This window comes from Pleurodeles waltl, chromosome 9 (genome assembly GCF_031143425.1).
Source record: "Pleurodeles waltl isolate 20211129_DDA chromosome 9, aPleWal1.hap1.20221129, whole genome shotgun sequence".
Lineage (NCBI taxonomy): Eukaryota > Metazoa > Chordata > Amphibia > Caudata > Salamandridae > Pleurodeles > Pleurodeles waltl.
Window position 1 is genome coordinate 889,646,314 of NC_090448.1, and position 24,130 is coordinate 889,670,443.

Genomic DNA, 24,130 nt, shown 5'->3' on the forward strand with positions numbered 1-24,130 from the left:
AAAATGCTTATCCTATCATAGTTCTCAAGTTTTCGCCGAAAAATGAATCACATTTCAATTTCCTATTAGTTTATTTGCGCAGATGTTGGAACAAAGCTTGCAGAGTCCACAATTCTAAACAAACAGATGATCGCCTGTGGGCCTGGGGTGAGTACCTAATGGTTCTTTGTTGTTATGTTTATTCAATTACCTCTATAGATCTGAAATAGCTGTTTTATCAAACTATGACTCTCCTTCTTGCTATTCTCCTTGTTTGGTGTCCTGATTCTGTGCAGGTTGGAAAGTATTTAGTAGTGTCCAATGTGATGCTTTTGCTTGGCCTCGAACACCGCTCTTCCTTAGAACCATGGGTAATAAGCATTGCGAAAATCCATTTTTTTCACTTAAAGAACTCAGCTTCCGAAATACATTGATTATTACTGTATTTTTACCAGAGTTGAGTCTGTTTTATATTGGTCACTTTTAATGTTAGGGCCTGATTTAGAGGAGAGCTGTAGTACAGAAAGTATAGCGTCTACCACAAAACAGCAGATGCTCTACAGCTTTGGCACCAATTTAAATATTCTATGATGGTGGATGTCACATCAATGGAGACCCCTCCAGCTCCTCTATAAAGTCTACCTAGAGGAGGTTTTAAGTCCTCCAAAGATGGCACAGATTTATTCACCCAGACTACTGTGCAGATACTATACCATGAGAGATGTCAGGTAACAAGTCTCATGCTTTCTACATACCTAGCATATGCTCCCAGCAGGCTATGGAGACAAAATGGGGCATAGTCCCAAACTGCATTTTGTAGTACCACAATATTACTACTAACAAACTTCAAAATGCTATTCACTAACATACGTGTGGACGTCTATGCCTATGCCTCACTTACATTTGATGTGTAGAGAGGTCTTCTCTAACTGTGGAGATCTCTACACATGTCACCAACATTTTAGCAGTAAACTTGGGAAGCCCAATGGGGAGAGGCTGAGGAATATTTGTGAATAAGAGGGAGGGATTTAGGGTGCAGTAATGAGGTTCAATAGAGGGCTTGGGAGGGGTTTAGGGAAGGACTTGCACACACAAAAGAATTAAACCCATTGCTATTCACAAACTGCACTTCTACAGTTACTAGAGTCGGAAAAGACCCAAAACAGTCCTAAATATATTCCAGCTCAAACCTGAAGAAAGTCCAGCATCACATATGGCTAACCACTGGTGCTGCAACACCCTCCAATAGAAAATAATAGAGGCACAACACCAAACCTTAAGGAGAAAATGTCCACCACCATGAATGTGCACTCAACAATCAATATTTTCTACATATTGTGTGAAAGGTGCTAAATTCCTCACACTATTAAATTAAATTCCACAGACCCAAACAATACGACTTTTTCTTTACTTGAGGGACTCAAGGAGATGAAAACATTATTAAGAAAATTTAAATAGTAATACACTGACTGTGCTATTTACCACTAGTCATTTTTGTGGATCACACAGATGAAGACATGAATGGTAGATTGTTGCAGTTTTAGCAGATGTCTTCTACATGTTCCTTCCTTCATAACAGAAATGTATTCAATGCTAGATGAGGTTAGAGACGCAAATATGTATTACAAAAATGGACAGACATTCAAAGTGTTTGGAATACGGGAATCATTGGAAGTATCAAAGACAAACTTTATATTAGTTGAGGCATTGGTGGTGCTCTAAGAAAAACATACATATTCAAAATATGTTTTTAGTGTATTTTTACCCCTCAACTAATGTGCAAAATATTTTTGCTGCTTCCTGTGGAGATCACAGATGGTAAGATAAATTGCAGTGCAGCGATGAGGGAAGCCTATTATCAAATCAACGCTTTTATAAAAATGAAGGAACTTTTTGAGTACAAGTATCTGAAACAGTTAAAATTATAAAGTATTAATACAGCAGGCATGCTTTTGACCAATCAAACTTAGGCAAAGCTGAGTCAGAATAGCATTGATGTAAAGATATCCCCAATGTCACTAGCTAATGTGTGCACTCTGTATTATGTTTAGAATAACCCTACATTTTTTTGTTTACAGTTCTACACAAAACCCTAATTTGATTCTATGTTGCAGAAAATATTTTGAGGCCTACATATTCATTTGTTAGAACCACAGAAAGCAATGAAAACTGTTTCAGAAATGTATTTCCACTACGATTGTGCCAGTGATGCCAAAGGCATCTAAAATTATTGTAGTTTCTGGGAAGCCACTTCTCTTATCCTGACAGGACACTTCTACGCATTCCCTGTTAAAATAAATTAAGGCCCATATTTATACTTTTTTAGCGCTGCATTTGCTCTGCTTTTTGCCGCAAAAGCGGCGTAAACTTACAAAATATAATTGTATTTTGTAAGTTTGCACTGCATGTGCGTCAAAAAATGATGCAAATGCTACGCTAAAAAAGTATGACTATGGGCCTAAGTGTCTACTGCTATGAAGCTTTTACCTCCAAACATCACTTAATTTTAATTTTAATTTTAAAACGTTTTTTTTTTAATTTAAGAAACCTATTAAGTTGGTTGTTTAGGACTTGATTCATCCACATTAACATATTTCAGGGTTTACCTTTGACCTATCCTCCAAGATCTATTTAATGTTAACATTTATCAGTTAGCAATTTACCACAGAAAGTCAGCTCTTGGCTCAAAGCTGCAACAAGCGTTAGAGTGTACTGGCCTTTTTTATGGCCAGGAATTCGGATATACCCGGTAGAAAGGTGAGGCTATTTTATTTTAATAAACCCATTAAAATCACGGTGAAATGCCAGGTGCCTGATGCTGTTGCAAGTCAAACAGGAACCTAACTATGGTGTCTGCTGTTCTTGTTCTTAGGTACATAATATGTGGATCTATTACTGACACAGTAAAACAGAATAAAGTACACATCGATTTAAGGATTTTACATGGTTTACGAAAATATCACTTTAAGTGGATGATATTGAACTAGATGTTAGTAGCCCAGACGGAGCTTGTTCTATATTGGAAAAAGAAACTATTGACTTTCTAAAAATGAAAAGATGACAGGGAACCTATCCAGATAATCAGACTCTTGCAAAATGTTATTACTTATGGGTCTATGTCACCAGGAGGTACATGAGATATTCCAAGATAACTATGGCCCTTTACTGAAACGGTTGAAAGCGGTGCTAAGGAATGGAATAAAATAAATACATCGCTGTTGAAGTGTATTTTTATTTTATTCTACAAGGGACGCTATGTGAAATACGTATTCGGCTTTCATAAAGATTTGGCAACACATGAAGGTAGGATGGGCCCTCCTGGCTTTAAAGATACATTTCCAGGCCTCTCAAAATAATTCATAATTCATAATACATAAACCAGAATTGGACTACCCTAGAGTTAGAGGGGCTCTCATTCATGAGCTGATCAGTACTAGTGTCTTTCTTTGGGTGTACTAATGATTCTGTATATAGTTATGCTCTCCCTCGTTACGACAAGGAACTCATGGCCTTTTCAATCCGTGCCTAGTTGATAGAGGTCTGATATCAATAAGTGTATTTGGGTTTGATTGATCATTCTGTATACGGCAATATTGCATAATGCAGCACTCTTTAAACCATTTGAGGATTTTAGTCAACAGATGATTAAACACCTGGGGAACATCTATAAAATTACCCAGTACATATTGCACACACTGCCCTTAGCATACCACAAGTGTGGTGAGTGCAACATCTGAATAATTAGCAAAGAGGGACTGACCACCAATTCCTGCATTTGCTTTAGTGGTTCGTTAACTGTATGAAAGACTTTACTGCTACTGCACAGGATGTATCTCCACTCTATGAGAGATGTGTCTCTCACAAATGAACATATTTGAGTAACTTTTCACATAAAGTGGCCTACAGCTGCATCATGCACTGTGCATACCTTGCACCGGATTGCCTGTGGGTATCGCTTCGTGACATCCCACCACTTAGGCTCCTTCCAGTGAGCATATTACTGGTACCAGTGCCCTATATTTACTCTATTTCCTTCCACCCTGCATAACCCTCTTAGACACTGAGGTGATCATTATGAAAAGGTGACAGTTTCACCACCAACAGGCTGGCTGTGAAGACCGCCACATTATGAGTGTGGTGGGTTGGCCTCTGCCAACCCGCCACATCTCCACTCATACCGCCAGGGTGGTCGGACCAGCTGGGCCAGAGATGAGCATCTCCGATCCGGCGGTCTACAGAAGACCGCCGGTGGTATTCGGAGCCGCCTTTCCACCAGGGTTCCCGCGGCAGTAGCACTGCCATGAAAATCCTGGCAGAAACGCTACCGGTGACCGGGAATTTCTTCCCAGTCACCAGTAGATGACTTCCCCAGCCCCCCAGCAAGCACAAAATACCCTGACGCCCCCTAGTTATAGCAGCCCCTCCAGGTACAGCACCCCCATCCCCTCTTCGCATATATGCAAGCGCACACAGACACTCACACACACCACGCATATACTCACTCACCTACACGTACATACACACATTCACTCACATGCATCCATTCTTGCATTTTATCTCAGCACTCATACACGCATTCAATCACGCATGCACACACCCATCCAAACACGCATACTCAAACCCATACATACATACATGCATGCACACACCCATCAAAACACGCATACTCACACCCATTCATAAACGCATGCACACGTCCATCCAAACACGCATACACACACACAGACAAACACCCATTCACACAGGCACACACAACACCCCCCACCCTCCCACCCTCCTCCCCTGTTGGATGATCGACTTACCTGGTCCAGGGAGGAGGTCGTCTGACAGGGAACGGGAATGGGCGCTTCCACCTCCACCAGAGCCCCGCCATCAGGACACCGCCATGCCCTATTATTGCACATAATGCGGTGGGAGTTGTCCTACTGGCAGGACGGGTTCGGTGGCCAGCACGACTCCGGATCAAATTGTGGCGGGAATCCAGCAGTACCCGTAATAAGGTGGGCGGAAGACCGCCAGCACTGGTGGTCTTCTGGCGCCTGCGGCTTTGGCGGTCTTCAAGGAAGACCGCCAAATCAAAATAAGGGCCTGATTGCCTTTATTGCAAACCGTACACCATCACCTACTCCCTGAGCTCTTCCTATTTGCACTTTGCTTGCTCATCACTCTCACTATGTCCATCTCCATGCACCCTGCACTCCCTATTATACCCTGTAGCAGAGGCATGTATGTACACACACATGTATACACACACACACCACATACATATTCAGAAGCCAAGCACAATTCCCAGTTATGCTGACACCCATGAACTGCCTTTTATGTATGCAATTAAAGATTGTGAATACATATCCGATATAAAACAGTCGAAACCATTGGTATTACAAATGTTTTTCTATTGTGTTATTTGTAGCGTAATTCATATACCTTTGGACCTCCTTTGGAAAGATATTGCTCCTGACTACACCTAAAACATGCAACTTTTTGTTTATGTTATCAAATTGCCATTTTCAAAAATATTGTTACTAGGAGTGCTATTTAAAGCTCACTTCACAGGATTCTGTAATGATGAAGGTGGGCCATATAGTGTTTTCTGGGTGGGGCCATCACAAGAGGGGTTGAGCCAAGATCTGTTTACCCCAAGTCCTGCTTTTTTTCAGGGCCTAGCTCTGTCACTGCTAATTCTAGTTGTATAACACAAAGGAAGCTTAAACTGTTTTTATGGTATATTCTACATATAGTGAGGCAGGTTGTACTAGCCACACCCAAATGCCGCTGTAAAACTGAAGAAGGACCCCCATCACATTTTTGACTGGGGCTGTTTGGGAGCAGCTTTAGAGTGGTCTACCCCCAAAATGTTTGCCTCTCCTTCTCCATTTTTCTGGACATATTTTTGTTGCCTTCAGGACTTTAAGCACATTAACACTGCTAATCGGTGCTAACCTGCATATTATCACACCTTAAACACAGTAATATTTGGCTAGCCCCCAATTGCACTATTCAGTTTTCTTGTAAGTCCCTAGCAACGTGCACTACATGTGCCCAGTGCCTGTAAATGTAATGCTACAAGTGGGCCTGCAGCACTGAATGTGCCACCCACTTCAGTAGCCCTTTAAGCATGCCACAGGCCTAGCATTGCAGAGCCTCGGTGTTCACTTTAAACTGTCATGTTGTCCTTCCAAATTAAACCTTTTGCCAGGCCCAAACCCTCCTCTAGAATACATGTCACCGCTAGGGTAGGCCCTGGGCTGTCCCTATGGCAGAGTGCTATGTATTCAAACTTTATAGTTTTATATGCCATGGTAGTGAAAAACTCTTAAATTAGTTTTTCACTACAGCAAGGACTATCTCTCCTATAGAATAACATTGGAGTGTCCTTGTTACATTTTTGAATTGTAGCTTCTAAATGGGAAGAGATGACCCCCTTCATGTTTGGTGTCTCTGGAATCGCACTCTAAAATCCTAACTTATGGAAAAATTTTAATTGCAATTTTGAAAGAGTCACTTTTAAAAAGTTGTCATTTTCTTGCCTTAGCCATTTGGGACCCGCAGCCTGTCTCTAGTCGCATGACTGGGTGTAGTGGCAGTCGGGCTTTGTGGTTTCCTCCTAGACAGCCACACACAGTGGGAGCTTAGGTGTGACTTTATGGGTTATCCTTGGCATGATGGGAAGAAGGAGCGGGACACCACCACACTTACACCTGAATAGGCTGTGACCTGTTCACACACAAAGGGCTTAACTGTTTATTGTCACTCCAGCCACCTTGGAAGAAGGCAGGGGAGGAAGGGGATTCCTTCATTTCAAAGCCACTGTCTAGAAGCTTCTCCCACCTTCCCCACCCAGGGTACCAAAGCATAAATAAAGGACTTCATACACAACCACTTCAGTATGCTTCTGGACCTGTGGATACTCTGTCAACAAGAAGGACTTCTGTGTTGTTGAAGGCCAGCCACTATGCTGGACTGCTGCTTTGCTGGACTCTTGCTTTGCTGTGCTGACCTGTGCCTGCTGCTCTCTTACCTGAGAGTGAGAAGAACTGGGCCTTCATCTCTCCAACCCAGAACCCAGAGTGACTCCAACTGTAGTTGGCTGGCTCTCGAACTGAAGTCTCAGGGACTTAAAAGACTTCCAACCACCCTGCTTCAACCCATGGACTCTGCCATCTGTGAGCCTTCCCTGCCAAGTAGTACTACCCCAGGCCTGTACCCTTGGAAGTTGGCCTAAGGTGCTTTCTCCATCAGAACTAATGTTTTTTTTGGTGCAGGAGCAGAACTCATGTATCACCGCTGTTGCTTGGAACAGAATCTGCACATTACCGCTACTGTGTGGGATGGAACTGATGGAAACGACTTGTATCACCACATCATGGGACCAGTGCATCGCCTTCGGGAGCACCACTGCGTGAAGCTTTCCACAGCACAAGCTACTTGCATCCTTTGTCAACATTAACCTCGATGATGAACCTCTGCAGTGCCACTACTGCGTGGCTCTAAACCAATGCATCGTCTTGACTGCGCCACTCATCCTCAACACTGGTCTTGGCAACACAAGCCCCTTTGACAGAATGTTCAGAGTTGATGCATCAGGAACTTGCTCACAGCTTCACCACATCTTGGAACCAGCGCATCACCCCGACTGTGCAACTCTTCTTTGTTTCAGGCCCTTACAATGCTCTGCAACCAGGATGTAAGGTATTTTGTTTGAGTGGGCCTAACTGAGTTCCTGTAGCAGACCCGTTCTTCATTGCAGTCAACCTAAACTTTTGACTTTGACTTTGTCCTGGTCTGGCGTGACCAGATATCGCCAGTTGGTGTTTCTTGCTTATAAGCACCACTCCTCAAAAATTCAAAACTCAAGTTCTGTCTATTGAATTTTTGTCATTTTGGACTTGATATATTTATTAAAATACATTCTAGTTTTCTAACCTGGTGTGGGATCCTTTTTGTGAGTGTGTTTCACTGTTTTACTGTTTGAAGTGTTGCACAAATGCTTTACACTTTGCCTTCACGTAAAGTTTGTCTGCTCTGTGCCAAGCTACCAGGGGGAGAGCATAGGTGATAGGGGATTGCTGGGTGTCTTAACCTGACTAGGATTGCGAATGGCTGCTTGACCAGATCTCCCCCCCCCTAGTCAACCAACAACCCACTTGTGGTTCTGACACGCCTGTTGTGGTTTAACCACAGGTTGGTGATCCTTGGAACAATGCTGACTTATACACATCCTCAGATACAATTTTATTGATGATATCAAACTTTTGGATTTACCACTTAAAGATTTTACAATTGTGTGTAATGTTTTACAAGACAAGGCATTAAATTGTATTATAATCAAAGCAAAAGTCTGATACACATAAAATGTATGATTTATATCCGTTATGAACAATATCATATTGAATTAAGAAAAACAATGATAGAGGCTTAGAATGAAAATATGAGCCTTCACTTTATTGCTGCACTGCTTTGTATTTCTCCATTTATTTATTTAGAAGTTTTGGAAGCTCTGGGTTTCACCATTGGGTTAGTTCAGAGCGCTGACAGAGAAGATAAAATGCAACTAAATTGGAAGTTAGAGTTCAGTGAGGTATGGTGGTCACCTATGTGCGATGTTCTTCGGCTCAGCCAATGCCTGTCACTAAGGGTCCACCTTTTTCCAGTGCATGAAGTGTGTCTGTCAGGTTGAGCATAGGTCAGCCTGACAGACCTAGTTTACGTTTGGGTGAACCAGCCATGAGCTGTACATGTGCTAAATGCGAAGGTTTCTATCTGCCTGAGCCACATTTTGCTGGGCTGAACATTTTGCAGCCTGGAGGGCGTAACCTTCTCAGCATGGCAAAGTCTTCCTTGAGCCTCCCCATCACTCACCATTAGACGTTATCAAAATGTAGCAAAGGGCAAAACATATTTATAAATATGTTTGATTGCATTGACAGTTTTAGCCCTCCTTGAATGGTCTTCGACCAATGTTATAGAGACATGAGGTTGTCTTCGAATGACAAAGTTTTACCAACAAATGATCCAATATTTTTTAGAGATATCTAGTGACATCAATTGTGTATGAAAAAGGAAAATTAAACAATGTTTTTTGTTGGGATGCTCGAGTAGAAAATGTATTTAAGCTGCATACAAGAATGTTTTCTCAAGTTCACTTTTGTGTCACACAGATACTTCAAAGACGTTGCAGTAAAGGCTGATGTTTTCGAAAAAGCAATTAGGACTTTTGTCTTGTAAAAGAAAGTGGTTGGAAGAAAGTGGTGGGGGAAGAACATCCTTTCTTTTATTTATTTGTTTTGTCAGAGTCAACATATTTATTATGTTCCTGAAAGAGAACTATCAACTACAAAATAACTTTCAATGACCCCGTCGCACTCTATGACAAGGTAAGGAAGGCCCTCCTCGCATTGGCTGACCCTGACAAGGATCTGCCAATGAAAAGAGGTGGCAGGATCTTCCTTCCTTCCCTCCTTTATCCAAAACCTCCAGGAAACAAGAGGCTTCTGCTTCTCCCTCCCACCACTCGATGCCAATGCTGCAGCAGGTAAGCCCATAGTAAATGTTGAATGCATGTGCATATGAATGTATCTGTAAGTGCTCATGTGTGATCTAAATGGGTATGTGTATGTGCTTGTAAATGGTGGATGTATGTGTACACGTTTGTGAATGGGTGTGAGCGTGGATTTGGATAAGTGTATGCGTGCGTGTGTGTGCATGTGGAAGAGAATGTGTGTGTATGCCCACTCCACCACTGCTGCACATTATGGGCAACCATTGCTTCAGCCACAACCCTTATTCTGTACATAGCTACGTGCAAAGCAAGTCTAAGTAGCTCATGTTTGAAAAGTCTCCTTGGGTCATTTTCTTCTCCATTACGCATATTCTGCGCTATTTGGGCTGCCCTTTCGTTTGCCCTGGGGGAATGACGTATTTCCACTCGGGAATCCAGTGGTAGTCGATATGGTACAGCCAACATTCCTATCATAGGAATTTAGGGTACTCGACATTGTGGTGTGCAGCTGTTACAGCGACTTAGTGTGCTACTATGAGGTAACATAAGTATAGTTGAGGGGAATGGATCTCAACGTAACGCGTCTGCTTCAGCGTTTCGCTGCAGAAGTAACTTGTAATGTGTTAAAAACACACTGAGGCGTAGCCATAGTATTCCAAAGTAATTGCAGGAAGGGAAGGGCGTTGACTTTCTCACAGTCATGTATCACAGCCCTATAAACCACTGATAAATATAAAGCCAAAATCTATTGTCAGCACGTATTATTATGCAGAGCAAGAGAGCACGCTGTCATTTATATTTCAAACGCCTGATATTACACTAAATGGAATCCTCAGAGTTCAGGTAAACTGGGCAGAATGTCTCGGCCGTTTTTGACAGGACTGACAGGGAACCCCTTTCTGATGTTTGTTATCCTGTCAGAGGAATTGACAGGCATAGCATTTCCAAAGACTGGATGTGGTGCAGTTCACACAAAGCCAATTTCATTAGCATCGCTCTGAATTGTGTGGATCTGGACCTGCCGGTTAAATAAATATGAGGCTCCTGAGCAGCATTTGCATAACCTGCCCAACAGATGACAGTACAGCACGTCTGGTTTGTATAAGGTTTAAAACTTTATACACGCAGTAAATTCTTCCAACTGTTCATATCTTAACCAGAACTTTAACCGTAGACACATGTCTATGAGAGCCAATAAAATGATTTGCTCCTTATTCCTACTAATTCCATTCTCCCGGTCTTCATAGTGTTGTTAGTTTATTTTGTCTTTCAAATCTCCCTCAGGAAATAAATTTCTTCGGGACATTTGTATCACCAGACATGTTGTAAACCGGGCATATGTATCTATTTAATGCAAAAGCGTACGTTGTCTTTTGTAATGCAGGTTACATTTTGCCACCTTACTATGAGACACGTGTTGTCCACATAAAATATAGCGGAAAACTTGATGACTCCGAATCCACATTTGGGTTACTGGAACCATGTATAAACAAAATACCACCACCAACTGCACACTTCAGGCTTTATGTTGTTAACCATCCAGTTGCTTACGGTGTAGCCCTTCAATGCATATTATGTTTTCAATACCTCTTCCATTTTTTATTTCGTTCTTCATAAGATCAAACTTGTATGCAAACAGTGGCACCATGTACCTATTTTCTGGGCTATATTTAAGGCACAATCCCCACCATCTGATTTACAGAATTACTGTGGCTAGTGGAGAACCTGACAAGGCAGACATTGACAGTTAATGTAAGAACCACACAACTTATTAAGTATGTGTGATTGTCTGCATTTGGTGCCTGTTGGACTTTTTTGCTTATGCAGGGTCATCCCCAATCTTTTTGCCTCCTGCCTCCCATTTTTTCTGACCTGTTGCTGTTGGCTTTTGAACTCTGAGCCCTTTACCACTGCTAACCAGTGCTAAAGTGCATATGCTCTCTGTGCAAATTGTATGTTGATTGGTTTATCCATGATTGGCATCTTTGATTTACTAGTAAGTCCCTAGTAAAGTGCACTGGAGGTGCCAGGGCCTGTAAATCAAATGCTACTAGTGGGCCTGCAGCACTGGTTGTGTCACCCACATAAGTAGCTCTGTAATCATGTCTCAGACCTGCCATTGCAGTGTCTGTGTGTGCAGTTTTAACTTGCCTGGCCTAAACCTTTCCTTTTCTTCCATGTCAGACACCCCTAAGGTAGGCCCTAGGTAGCCCCAAGGGCAAGGTGCAGTGTATGGTTAAGATAGGACATATGGGTGGTCATTACAACCCTGGCGGTCGGTGTTAAAGCGGCGGTAAGACCGCCAACAGGCCGGCGGTAAAAAAATTGCAATTACGGTTGTTGCGGATACCGCCAACAAAGACAGCCACTTTAACACTCCGACCGCCACAGCAGTACAAACAAACAGTGCGGTGGTCACCGCCAACAGACAGGCGGGAGACAATGTACCGCCCACACTATTATGACAGGCCAATCCGCCACCTTTTCCGGGGCGGATTCACCGCGGATAAAAACACGGCGGAAACAGGAATCCCGAAGGAAAAACGCTCACCTCTACACACCCCTCGAGGAACGAGGACGCCATGGATCCGGAACTCCAAATTCTCCCTGCAATAGTCTTCCTGCTCCTCTACCAGGAGCACGAATGCCGGCGGCGAAGACCACGGTGAGTACTGCACCTACGACACAGGGGAGGGGGGAAGGAAAAAACAGGGACATACACATGCAACAACCCCACCCTCACCCACTACAACACACACACTAATGCAAATCAATACATCACAGTTACACTCCCCAAACCCCCCGGAAGAATGCAAAGATGATAGAAAATAGTAACCATTGTAATATATTAAAAGCAAGTAGGCAGAAATATATATATATACACCATGTACAAAATATATACCAAGCATAGGAGTGCAGGCAGTGCTCTAAGAAAGTCTGTGGAACACTGGGACCACACGGTATGGGCGAGGACCACACGGTATGGGCGAGGCCCACACAAGATCCCCGACCATGACGGAGAGAACACTGCAGGGGCATCAGAGAGCAACTAAACAGGCACCTCAGGGGGAGGGAAAGGGGGGGCACCTCAGCCGCTTGAATGCACGACGCCAAATCCATGAGGGGGCCACATGCCCACTGTTCCATCCTGGGGAGTGCAAAGCCACAGTCTCTCAAGTCTCTACAGTGGGTGGTTTGCCCACTGCCATATCCTGGGGAGTGCAAAGCCACAGTCTCACAAGTCTCTACAGTGGGTGGTTTGCCCACTGCCATATCCTGGGGAGTGCAAAGCCACAGTCTCACAAGTCTCTACAGTGAGTGGTTTGCCCACTGCCATATCCTGGGGAGTGCAAAGCCACAGTCTCACAAGTCTCTATAGTGGGTGGTTTGCCCACTGCCATATCCTGGGGAGTGCAAAGCCACAGTCTCACAAGTCTCTACAGTGGGTGGTTTGCCCACTGTTCAATCCTGGGGAGTGCAAAGCCACAGTCTCTCAAGTCTCTACAGTGGGTGGTTTGCCCACTGCCATATCCTGGGGAGTGCAAAGCCACAGTCTCAAGTCTCTACAGTGGGTGGTTTGCCCACTGCCATATCCTGGGGAGTGCAAAGCCACAGTCTCTCAAGTAGATAACAGTCTCCACTGGTTCTGGAGGGGGCATGGTGCCCAGAGTGCTTCATCCTGCTAAGGACAGAGGTAGTGGATGACAGTCTCCACTGGTTCTGGAGGGGGCATGGTGCCCAGAGTGCTTCATCCTGTTAAGGACAGAGGTAGTGGATGACAGTCTCCACTGGTTCTGGAGGGGGCATGGTGCCCAGAGTGCTTCATCCTGCTAAGGACAGAGGTAGTGGATGACAGTCTCCACTGGTTCTGGAGGGGGCATGGTGCCCAGAGTGCTTCATCCTGTTAAGGACAGAGGTAGTGGATGACAGTCTCCACTGGTTCCAAAGGGGGCATGGTGCCCAGAGTGCTTCATCCTGCTAAGGACAGAGGTAGTGGATGACAGTCTCCACTGGTTCTGGAGGGGGCTTTGTGCCCAGAGTGCATCATTCACCCCATGACGGACTGAGTTGCGTCAGTGCCCTTGCCGCTCATGGGCCAGCGGTGCTTGAGACAGCGGTGCCCTGTTCAGCAGTGTTTGAGATGGCGGTGCCCTGTTCAGCGGTGCTTGAGATGCCGGTGCCCTGTGCAGCAGTGCTTGATATGGCGGTGCCCTGTGCAGCGGTGCTTGAGATGGCGGTGCCCTGTTCAGCGGTGCTTGAGATGGCGGTGCCCTGTACAGCGGTGCTTGAGATGGCGGTGCCCTGTTCAGCAGTGCGTGAGATGGCGGTGCCCTATTCAGCGGTGCTTGAGGCGGCAGTCTCCATTGCAGGGACTCAGCTGCTGATGGTCCTTCATGGCCCAGCGGGGCTTTTGCTGGCGGTCCTTCATGGCCCAGCGGGGCTTGTGCTGGCGGTGGCCTCCTGGGCAGGTGGGCTGGTGCTGGCGGGCCCCTCCTGGGCAGGTGGGCTTGTGCTGGCGGTCTTGTCCTCGGCAGCTGGGCTTGTGCTGGTGGTCCTGTCCTGGGCAGCTGGGCTTGTGCTGGCGGTCCTGTCCTCAGCAGCTGAGCTTGTGCTGGCGGTCCTGTCCTGGGCAGCTGGGCTTGTGCTGGCGGTCCTGTCCTGGGTAGCTGGGCTTGTGCTGGCGGTCCTGTCCTCGGCAGCTGGGCTTGTGCTGGTGGGTCTGTCCTGGGCAGCTGGGCTTGTGCTGGCGGGCCTGTCCTGGGCAGCTGGGCTTGTGCTGGAGGTAGCCTCCTGGGCAGCGGGGATGATGGCGGTCTTCTCCGCCGTGCTGCTCTTCCCAGACTTGCCGGGTTTCTTGAGGCCCTTCCCCACCTTGGAAGGTGTGACAGCTGACTCCGCACTCCCACCGGGACCCCTGGGAGTGGCTTTGGTGGCTGGAGTCTTCCCCCTCTCCCACCGGGCACTGGCCAACTTCTGATGCTTCACAGGTGGGGGACTGTCTGTGCTGTGGCTCCGTGCCACACTGGCTGCCCTGGTGGCCGGTGCACTCCAGATTCCGGTGACTACAGGCACCACTGGTCCCGGAGATGTTGTGGCTGAGGTGCTAGTTCAGGACCTAGGAGACGGACGGGGTGGGGGAGGTGTGGGAAAGAGGTCAAGGTTGGACAGGAAAAGTTTTTTTGAAACACTGGGACGGGTACCTGGAGGGGGTTTGGGAGTGGGGGAAGAGGTGGTGGTTGTAGGAGGTGTACGTTTGCTGACTTTGGGTGAAGGTGCATGTGCTGGAGGCTGTCGTGAGGTGGATGGCTGTTGGGTGGGTGTGTGCCTGCGTTTGTGTATCTTGGGAAGGGGCGCCACAGACACACTGGGAGAGGACACAGGGGACGTGTGAATGGTTGTGGGGGTGGTGACTGCACGTGAGCGGGGTGTGCTGGTGGGTGTGCTGGAGAGGGACGTAGTGGCTGTAGAAGTAGTGCATGCAGATGTGAGTGTAGACGAGACTGGGAGGGAGGAGGGAGACGAGGAGGAGGGGGACACAGTAGAGGCAGTGGATGTTGGTATGTCTGCATGTGTGTGATGCTTGCGTGAGTGCCTGTGGGATGTGTGGTGCTTATGTTTGACTGAGCTTCCCTTGTGTGTTGAGGTGTGTGCATGCTGGTCTGTAGGTGTGCTTGGGATAGGCTGAGGTACAGGGGATTGGGTTGGGGTGGAGGAAGTTGGAGGGGGGAGGCTAGACACAGGGACAATGGCTGCCATCAGTGCTGAGGCCAAAGTCTGAAAAACTCGCTGAAGGGCTGCCTGACCAGAATGAATGCCCTCCAGGAATGCATTTGTTTGTTGCAACTGCCTTTCTACACCCTGGATGGCATTCAAAATGGTAGACTGCCCAATAGTGAGGGACTTGAGGAGGTCAATGGCCTCCTCACTGAGGGCAGCAGGGGAGACTGGGGCAGGGCCTGAGGTGCCTGGGGCAAAGGTGCTGCCCACCCTCCCGGGTGAGCGGGCACGGGCGAAGGCTGAGGGGCTGCTGGGAGGGCGGTGTTGGAAGGGGGGGTGACGGCTGTACCTGTAGATGGGGGTGGCACAGATGTTGACGCCACCAAAAGGGAGCTCCCATCAGAGGATGAGTCTGTGTCACTGGTGTCAGCTCCTGTCCCCGCCGTGGAGCTCCCCTCGCCCTCCGTCCCACTGGTGAAGTCCGATTCCATAGTGTGGCACTCCATGGCCATGTGGGATGTAGCCCCCTTGTGCTCTGGTGCCACTGATCCTCCGCCTGATGATGCTAATGCACACAAGAACAGGGAGACCACAAAAAGGGGGGGATGACAGAAGAAAGACATGTTGAGTGAATGCATTACCCCTACCGTTGGCGGACACGACAGACACAGAAGCCCCCTGCACTACGCCACGCTATTGGGCTCCACTGTTCAATTCCTGGGAAATGGCCTACAAGGCTATGGACGACATCTGCACACATAAATGAAACAGGGGCATGACTAGGTGTAGTTGTCACTCTACAGAGGTGGGGTGGGGTGCCACATGGCCTGCCTTACGGAGGGGCCTTGCCTACGGAACTCGCCCTGGCCTAGGGAAACCCACAGCCCACCTCCACTGCATGCAAAGTCAGCAGAATGAGAGTCTACTCACCCCCTTGTGGCTGCTGTGATGCCCTCAAGCGCCCATCCAACTCCGGGTAGGCCACTGCCAGGATCCTGAACATCAGGGGGGTCATGGTGCGATGGGCACCCCTCCCACGTTGGGAGGCCATCCCCAGCTGAGCCTCTGCCGTCTTCTTGCTCCAGCGGCGAATGTGCTCCCATCTTTTCCAGCAGTGGGTGCTCCGTCTGTGCTAGACCCCAGGGTCCGGACATCCTTGGCGATGGCACGCCAAATATCTTTTTTCTGGTGGGCGCTGACCTACATGAAATGTACAGGGGAAAAAAGAGAAGTTATTACCAACTGCACCGTCAAACTGATTGACCCCCATCCCTACCCTTGCCATGTGGCACATGCATTCACCGTCTTTCATGCACGGCGCACTCTCCTCCCTTCCTTCTTACATCCAGCCCTCTCCACACAGGCATAGCCCATAACAACTTTCTCCCTGTGTACTTACCTGTTTGTCTGGAGGACCATAGAGTAGCGTGTACTGGGGGAGGACCCCATCCACGAGTTTCTCCAACTCCTCTGATGTGAAGGCAGGGGCCCTTTCACTCGAGCCATTGTCTCTTCCAGACCGAGGTCACAGCAGCACTTGCAGTGTAGGTCCTCTCCTGTCGAAGATTAGGTATCGAGTGATTGAACAGATAGAAAATGGCGGTCACGTCTGCGGCGGTGCGTACCGTCACTGCCGGCGTACATCGTCATTGGCTCCTGGGACCCATAGGGTCCAATGTTAACCAATGCAGCATTGCGCCGTGGTCTTCGACCGCCTTCCGCGACGGTGTACAATGCCAGTGCAGTTACCTCATCCCATTGTCCCACTTTAGAGGTCAGGCAGCCACCATTTCAGGAGCCCACATGGCTTCATTTTCAACTGCGTCACACATACCTAGGCCTAGACTCAACACACATACAGGCCACCTTTTGTGTATGAATGGTGTTCTGTGTAAACTGTTGGTGCGTACCTCTGAGTTGTTTGACTCTGTGCTTGCTGTTGTCCTTCATAGGCACCGTCCGCTGGGACATGTGAGGAGATGGCGGCATCCTCCGGTGTACCGACCGTTGGTGGACCTGTCGACAATGGAGGAGCGACATCACATATAGGCTTGACCGTGCCACAATCCAGGAACTGTGTACCCAGTTGGAGCCAGACCTGATGTCAGCAATCCGCCATCCCACAGGAATCCCCACGGGAATTTCCCCTCAAGTGCAGGTGCTGTCAGTGCTCCATTTCCTTGCAAGTGGGTCTTTTCAAACAACAGTGGCCATAGCATCAGGGATGTCCCAGCCTATGTTTTCCAGCGAGTGTTGTCTGCCCTTCTGAAACACATGCGGAGCTACATCGTTTTTCCTCAGGTGGAGGATTTGCCTACAGTGAAAGGTGATTTCTATGCCCTGTGACACATCCCCAACATCATAGGTGCCATTGATGGGACCCATGTGGCTTTGGTCCCCCCCCCCACAGGAGTGAACAGGTGTGCAGAAACCGGAAGAGTTATCATTCGATGAATGTACAGTTGGTATGTTTGGCAGACCAGTACATCTCCCATGTGAATGCCATGTTCCCTGGCTCAGTGCATGACGCCTACATCCTGCGGAATAGCAGCATCCCTTATGTAATGGGTCAACTCCAGAGGCACAGTGTGTGGCAATTAGGTGAGCACCTGGAAGCAAGACAGTGGGAATGGTTGTCTGGGTCTGGGGATATCCCTCCAGGTTAGTGCATGTCTAACAGTTGTCCCTCGCCATTTGCAGGTTACTCTGGTTACCCCACCCTGTCATGGCTACTGACCCCAGTGAGGAATCCCAGGACAAGGGCAGAGGAACGCTATAATGAGGCCCATGGGTGAAATAGGAGGGTGATCGAGCGGACCTTCTTTCTCCTGAAGGCCATGTTCCTGTGCCTCCATATGACAGGTGGATCCCTATTCTACTCACCAAAGAAGGTGTGCCAGATCATTGTGGCCTGCTGTATGCTTCACAACTTGGCTTTGCGACAACAGGTGCCTTTTCTGCAGGAGGATGGTCCAGATGGCGGTGTTGTGGCAGCTGTGGAGCCTGTGGACAGTGAAGACGAGGAAGCAGAGGAAGAAGACATGAACAACAGGGACTCAGTGATCCAGCAATATTTCCAGTGAGACACAGTTAAGAGTACAAACCTGCCTACTACATGTACTTTAACACTACTACCTCTCTACTGTCTGACGTTTCACCCAGTGTATGGTCACTGAATTGTCACTTTCCCTTATGATTTCACAGATGTGGGTCATCATGGACTAGAGCTGTGTGACATAGGTATGTTGACATTACAATTGAAAGAGCATTTTGTCACTTAATTGCTAATACACCATTTCGACAGCACAGACAGACTCCAGATTGTTTTGTGCTTTAAGTGTGTTTATTTAAGTGCTCAATATTGGAGGGGGTAGTAAAATGGTGAGGGGTGATGGCGGAGGAATGTCCATGTCAGAGTCCAGTCTATTAGTCTCACAGGTGCATTGCCCATATGGGCATAGGAAGTGGAGTTGGGGCAGTTTAAGTATGGACAGGGTGACAAAGTGGGACAGTAGGATGACAATCAGGGTGGTCTCATTTCTTGGCAGGGGTCTTGGCATCGTGCTCTGTCTTGTTCCTGGATCTCAGGGATCGTTTGCAGGGTGGTTCTCCCTCTGCAGGGGGTGGGGTGCTGGTGTGGTGGTCCTGTGGCGGGGCGTCCTGTCCACTAGTGCCGGCGGAGGTGGTGGGCAGTTCATCGTCTATGCTAGTGTCAGGGGCCCCTTGTAGTGCCACAGTGTCCCTCCTGGTGTTGACGAGTTCCTTCAGCACCCCTACATTGGTGCCCAGGGTGGAGCTGATGGTTCTGAGTTCTTCCCTGAAGCCCATATACTGTTCCTCCTGCAGGCGCTGGGTCTCCTGAAACTTGGCCAGTACCGTTGCCATCGTCTCCTGGGAGTGGTGGTAGGCTCCCATGATGGAGGAGAGTGCCTCGTGGAGAGTGGGTTCCCTTGGCCTGTCTGCCCCTTGTCGTACAGCAGCCCTCCCAGTTCCCCTGTGTTCCTGGGCCTCTGTGCCCTGGACCGTGTGCCCACTACCACTGCCCCCAGGTCCCTGTTGTTGTTGGGGTGGTGGGTTATCCTGGGTTCCCTGTAGTGGTGGACACACAGCTGATTGACGTGTCCTGGGGAGGAGGTATGGGCCCGCTGGTTGGGGGCTGTGCTGGTGTTTCCAGAGGGGTGAAGGTCTGTGGTGGCCTGTGACTGGGTGAGGGAAACCGACTGTCCCGAGGTCCCCGATGGGCCGGGCTGGTCAACTAGATCCACTTGGACAGAGCTGCTGTCATCACTGTGGGCCTCTTCTGTTGGTGGTGTGGACATGTGTGGACCCTCCTGTCCGGTGACGTTGGGTAGGGGTCCTGCAGGGGTATGAATGGATGGTTATTACATCTGTGTGTGTCATGGTGTGCAATGGGTGGGTGAACGTGTACCCCAGTGCTTGCATTCCTGTGTGGGACCTTGTGTGGTGATGGTTTAGGGGGTTGTATGGGTATGTGCATTGGGCATGCTTTAGTGATGGGTGTCCATGTTTTGTTGCATGCAGGGCTTGGTGTTGGGATGGGTGGTTTGTGATGTTGGGACATATGTGAGGAGTTTGAGTGCTGGGGGTGAGGGTGGGGGTATGTGATGGCATGCAGGTAGGGTGGGGGATGTAATAGTTAAGATTTGTCTTACCAGAGTCCATTACTCCACCTACTCCTGCGAGGCCCTTAGGATGCAGAATCGCCAAGACCTGCTCCTCCCATGTTGTTAGTTGTGGGGGAGGAGGTGGGGGTCCGCCCCCAGTCCGCTGAACCGCCAGGTGGTGTCTTGAGACCACGGAATGCACCTTCCCCCTTGGTCGTTCCACCTCTTCCTGATGTCCTCCCGATTTCTTGGGTGCTGTCCCACTGTGATGACCCTGTCCACTATTCTTCGCCATACCTCCATCTTCCTTGCAATTGAGGTGTGCTGCACCTGTGATCCGAATAGCTGTGGCTCTACCCGGACGATTTCCTCTACCATGACCCTGAGCTCCTCCTCCGAGAACCTGGGGTGTCTTTGCCGTGCCATGGGGTGATGTAGGTGACGTGTGGGGTGGAGTGTGTGGTGATAAGTGTGCTGATATGTAGTGGTGTATTGTGTGAGGTGCGTGGAAGTTCTGTAGGTGATGGTGTTGTGTGCCTGTGGATGCTGTTGTTCTTGCTGGTGCTGTCTTTCTCTGGCCCTCTTTTGGAATTTTTGGTAGTAGGGGCTTGTGGGTGATGTGGGTGTGTGTTTCATATTGTAATGGGTGTGTGGGAGTGGTGTGTGTATGTGTATCAGGTGTGTGTATTTCGAATTGTCCAATGTAGCTGTGTTTTGTAGAAGTGTGTGTATTTTGAGCGTGGCGGTGTGTACCGCCAATGGAATACCGCGGTTGAAAGACCGCAGCGTGGATTCGTGTGTTGTGATAGTGTGGGCGTATTTCTGTTGGTGTGACGGTGGAGGTTTTTTTTCCACCAGTTTATCACTGACCTTTGGCGTGGCGGACTTGTGTGTGTGTCTGAATTTTAGCGGATTCCGAAATGTGGGTCATAATAGCTGTGGTGGAATTCAGCGGCCGCGGCGGTGTGTTGGCGGTCTTCTGCACGGCGGTAAGCGGCTTTTACCGTCAATGTTGTAATGAGGGCCATAGTAATGTGTTTTATATGTCCTGACACTGAAATATTGCTAAATTCGTTTTTCACTATTGCAAGGCCTGTCCCTCTCATAGGTTAACATGGGGGCTACCTTTAAACATGATTAAAGTGTAGATTCCCTTTGGGAGCGGATGGACATATGGAGTTTGGGGTCTCTGAGCTCACAATTTAAAAATACATCTTTTAGTAAATTTGATTTTAAGATTGTGTGTTTGAAAATGCCACTTTTAGAAGGAGAGCATTTTCTTGTTTATACCATTTCTGTGACTGCCTGTTTGTGGATTCCCTGTCTGGGTCAGTTTGACAGTTGGGCTGGTTGTACCTCACACTAGACAGTGACACAAAGGGAGCTGGGGTGTAGTCTGCATTTCCTAATGAGCCATCTGTGCTAGGAGGGAGGGAAGTATTGGCCACTTACACCTGAAAGGGCTGTGCCTCTCCTCACACAATGCACCCTCTGACCCCCTGGTAAGTGTCTGGGGCCTGGCCTGGGAAAGGCAGGATTTCACATTCAAAAGAGACTTTACTTGGAAGTAGGCCTACTTCAAAGGAGAAATTGGGTATAAGAAGGACACCCAAAACCGCAGACTTTGAAACACTTCTGGAACCAAGAGGAACCTCTGCCTGGAGAAGAGCTGAATAGCTGAGGAACAAGAGCTGCCCTGCATGTGACTGTGCTTTGTGGAGCTATCCTGCAGTTGCTGCTTCTGCCAGAGTAAGAGGGCAAAGACTGGACTTTGTGTGCCTTCCATCTTGAGAAGAAATCTCCAAGGGCTTGATCTAGAGCTTGCCTCCTGTTGTTTGAAGTCTCAGGGACAGCAAAGACTTCTCTCTGCCAGCACCTGAAGTCTCTGGAGAGACTCCTACTCTGCCTTGTGGTGCCCATCCAGTTCCTGGGACCCTGAAAGGAGAAGCTGGCAGCCTAAGGACAAGGAATCCACGCACAGAGGCCGTGCAGGGAAAAGATTGACGCGACTCCGATCTGCGGCTGAAAAAAAGACTCGCCGCTGGCTCCGCAGCTGAGAAACGATGCTCGCAGGAAATGCGACTGAAGAATCGACGCACGGAGCAGGAGAAACTACGCGCAGCATCGCTGACGGAGGCTGGGAGATCACCAACTGCGCTGCAGGGTTTTCGGATCATTGTGCTGCTGGATTTCCGACTCACACCCGCCCGTGCCGGGTAATTTTTTATGCACACCCACCCATGCTGGGTTATTTTTGAGGCGCACCAGGTACAATTTCACGCTAGCACTGCTAGTGTGTTCTTAAAAATACTTAATGACTCTTTTTGCATTTTTATTGATGACTTGTGTATGGTGGATTTTTGTCGTTTTGGTCTTGTTTTGTTTAGATAAATATTTCCTATTTTTCTAAACCCGATGTTGAGTCATTTTGTAGTGTTTTCATTAAGTTACTGTGTGTGTTGGTACAAATACTTTACACCTAGCACTCTGAAGTTAAGCCTACTGCTCTGCCAAGCTACCAAGGGGGTAAGCAGGGGTTAGCTGAGGGTGATTCTCTTTTACCCTGACTAGAGTGAGGGTCCTTGCTTGAACAGGGGGTAACCTGACTGTCAACCAAAGGCCTCATTACTAACAGTGCCGGTCTACTAACACCCAGTTCTCAATTGGGCAAGTTATAATATTCCTGTCTACTGGGTTGTGAAGAGCCAAAAAAACATGATGACTGCATTCAATGTGAATATATGGAACCCTGATGAAATCCGTTGCTGGACGAGACGAGTTGGCTGGGCTGAATGATGTTACAAAGAAAATTAAATAAAATTCAAATGTGACACTGCTACATGGCTCCTCGTTGTGTAATTGGATAATGAACTGGATCATTTCTCTTCTGTGATTCCACCTTTTTTGTTTGATTACTATCACTCACTTGGGGGAACTTTTATATATAGTCAGTGTTAGAAATGGGGTCTTTGGTTGGCAGTCAGGTTAGCCCCTGTCCAAGCAAGGACCCTCTGGAAAGTGATATAAAGGGGGTCATTCTGACCCTGGCGGTCATGGACCGCCAGGGCCAACGACCGCGGAAGCACCGCCAACAGGCTGGCGGTGCTTCCGGGGGCATTCTGACCGCAGCGGTAAAGCCGCGGTCAGAAAAGGGAAGCCGGCGGTTTCCCGCCGGCTTCCCGCTGCCCCAGGGAATCCTCCACGGGGGCGCTGCAAGCAGCGCTGCCATGGGGATTCCGACCCCCTTCCCGCCAGCCTGGTTCTGGCGGTTTTCACCGCCAGAACCTGGCTGGCGGGAACGGGTGTCGTGGGGCCCCTGGGGGCCCCTGCAGTGCCCATGCCACTGGCATGAGCAGTGCAGGGGCCCCCTAACAGGGCCCCACATAGATTTTCAGTGTCTGCGTGGCAGACACTGAAAATCGCGACGGGTGCAACTGCACCCGTCGCACCCCTTCCACTCCGCCGGCTCCATTCGGAGCCGGCATCCTCGTGGAAGGGGGTTTCCCACTGGGCGGGCGGGCGGCCTTCTGGCGGTCGCCCGCCAGCCCAGCGGGAAACTCAGAATGACCGCCGCGGTCTTTTGACCGCGCTACGGTCTTCTGGCGGTTCCCGCCAGGCCGGCGGCATCCGCTGCCGGCGGGGGTCAGAATGACCCCCAAAGTGTCTTAAGTCTTTAAAAAGCAAACAAAGACTCTTTCAAGCACAAAGTACCTGGTTGGAGTGAAAAATCTCTTGCAAAGGGCCGCAGAGGAGGAGATGCGTGGAAAATGGTGTGTGCGTCGGTTTCACCCCTTCACACACGGACTTGCGTTGTTATTTTTCACGTGAGGAGGACGTTGATTACCGGCGCGTGGACAGGTCTCCTCTTCGGGTCGCGGGGTTTTCAGACACGCCGGGGTCGTTCCAGTGGGCGATGCGTGGAAATTTCTCCCTCACGGCAGGCGCTGCGTCGATTTCCCCTCTGGAAGTCGGGCGAGGTTGTCCAGGTGGGCCGTACGTCGAAGTTCCAGTCGCACCGCAGGCACCGCGTCAATCTTTTCCTCGCCGCACAAGGAGTCCAGTTGCAAGAGAGAAGTCTTTTTGGTCCTGAGACTTCAGGGAACAGGAGGCAAGCTCTATCCAAGCCCTTGGAGAGCACTTCTGCAGCAAAGCAAGAGAGCAGAAAGACAGCAGGGGCAACAGCAAGGCAGCAGTCCTGTGTAGAAAGCAGTCAGGTGAGTCCTTTAGGCAGCCAGGGGCAGTTCTTCTTGTCAGGGTGCAAGTTCTGGTTTCTTCTCCAGGAAGTATCTGAGGTGGTAGGGCAGAG

General features: G+C 48.6%; 1 protein-coding gene across 1 annotated transcript in view; it reads left to right on the forward strand.

Moving 5' to 3' along the window:
• UNC79 (unc-79 homolog, NALCN channel complex subunit) overlaps positions 1-24,130 on the forward strand; it is a 770,017-nt gene that overhangs the window by 598,352 nt on the left and 147,535 nt on the right. The window contains exon 45 of the mRNA XM_069208227.1: positions 70-147. Within this exon, the coding sequence (XP_069064328.1) occupies positions 70-147 (78 nt within the window). The remainder of the gene's footprint in view (positions 1-69; positions 148-24,130) is intronic.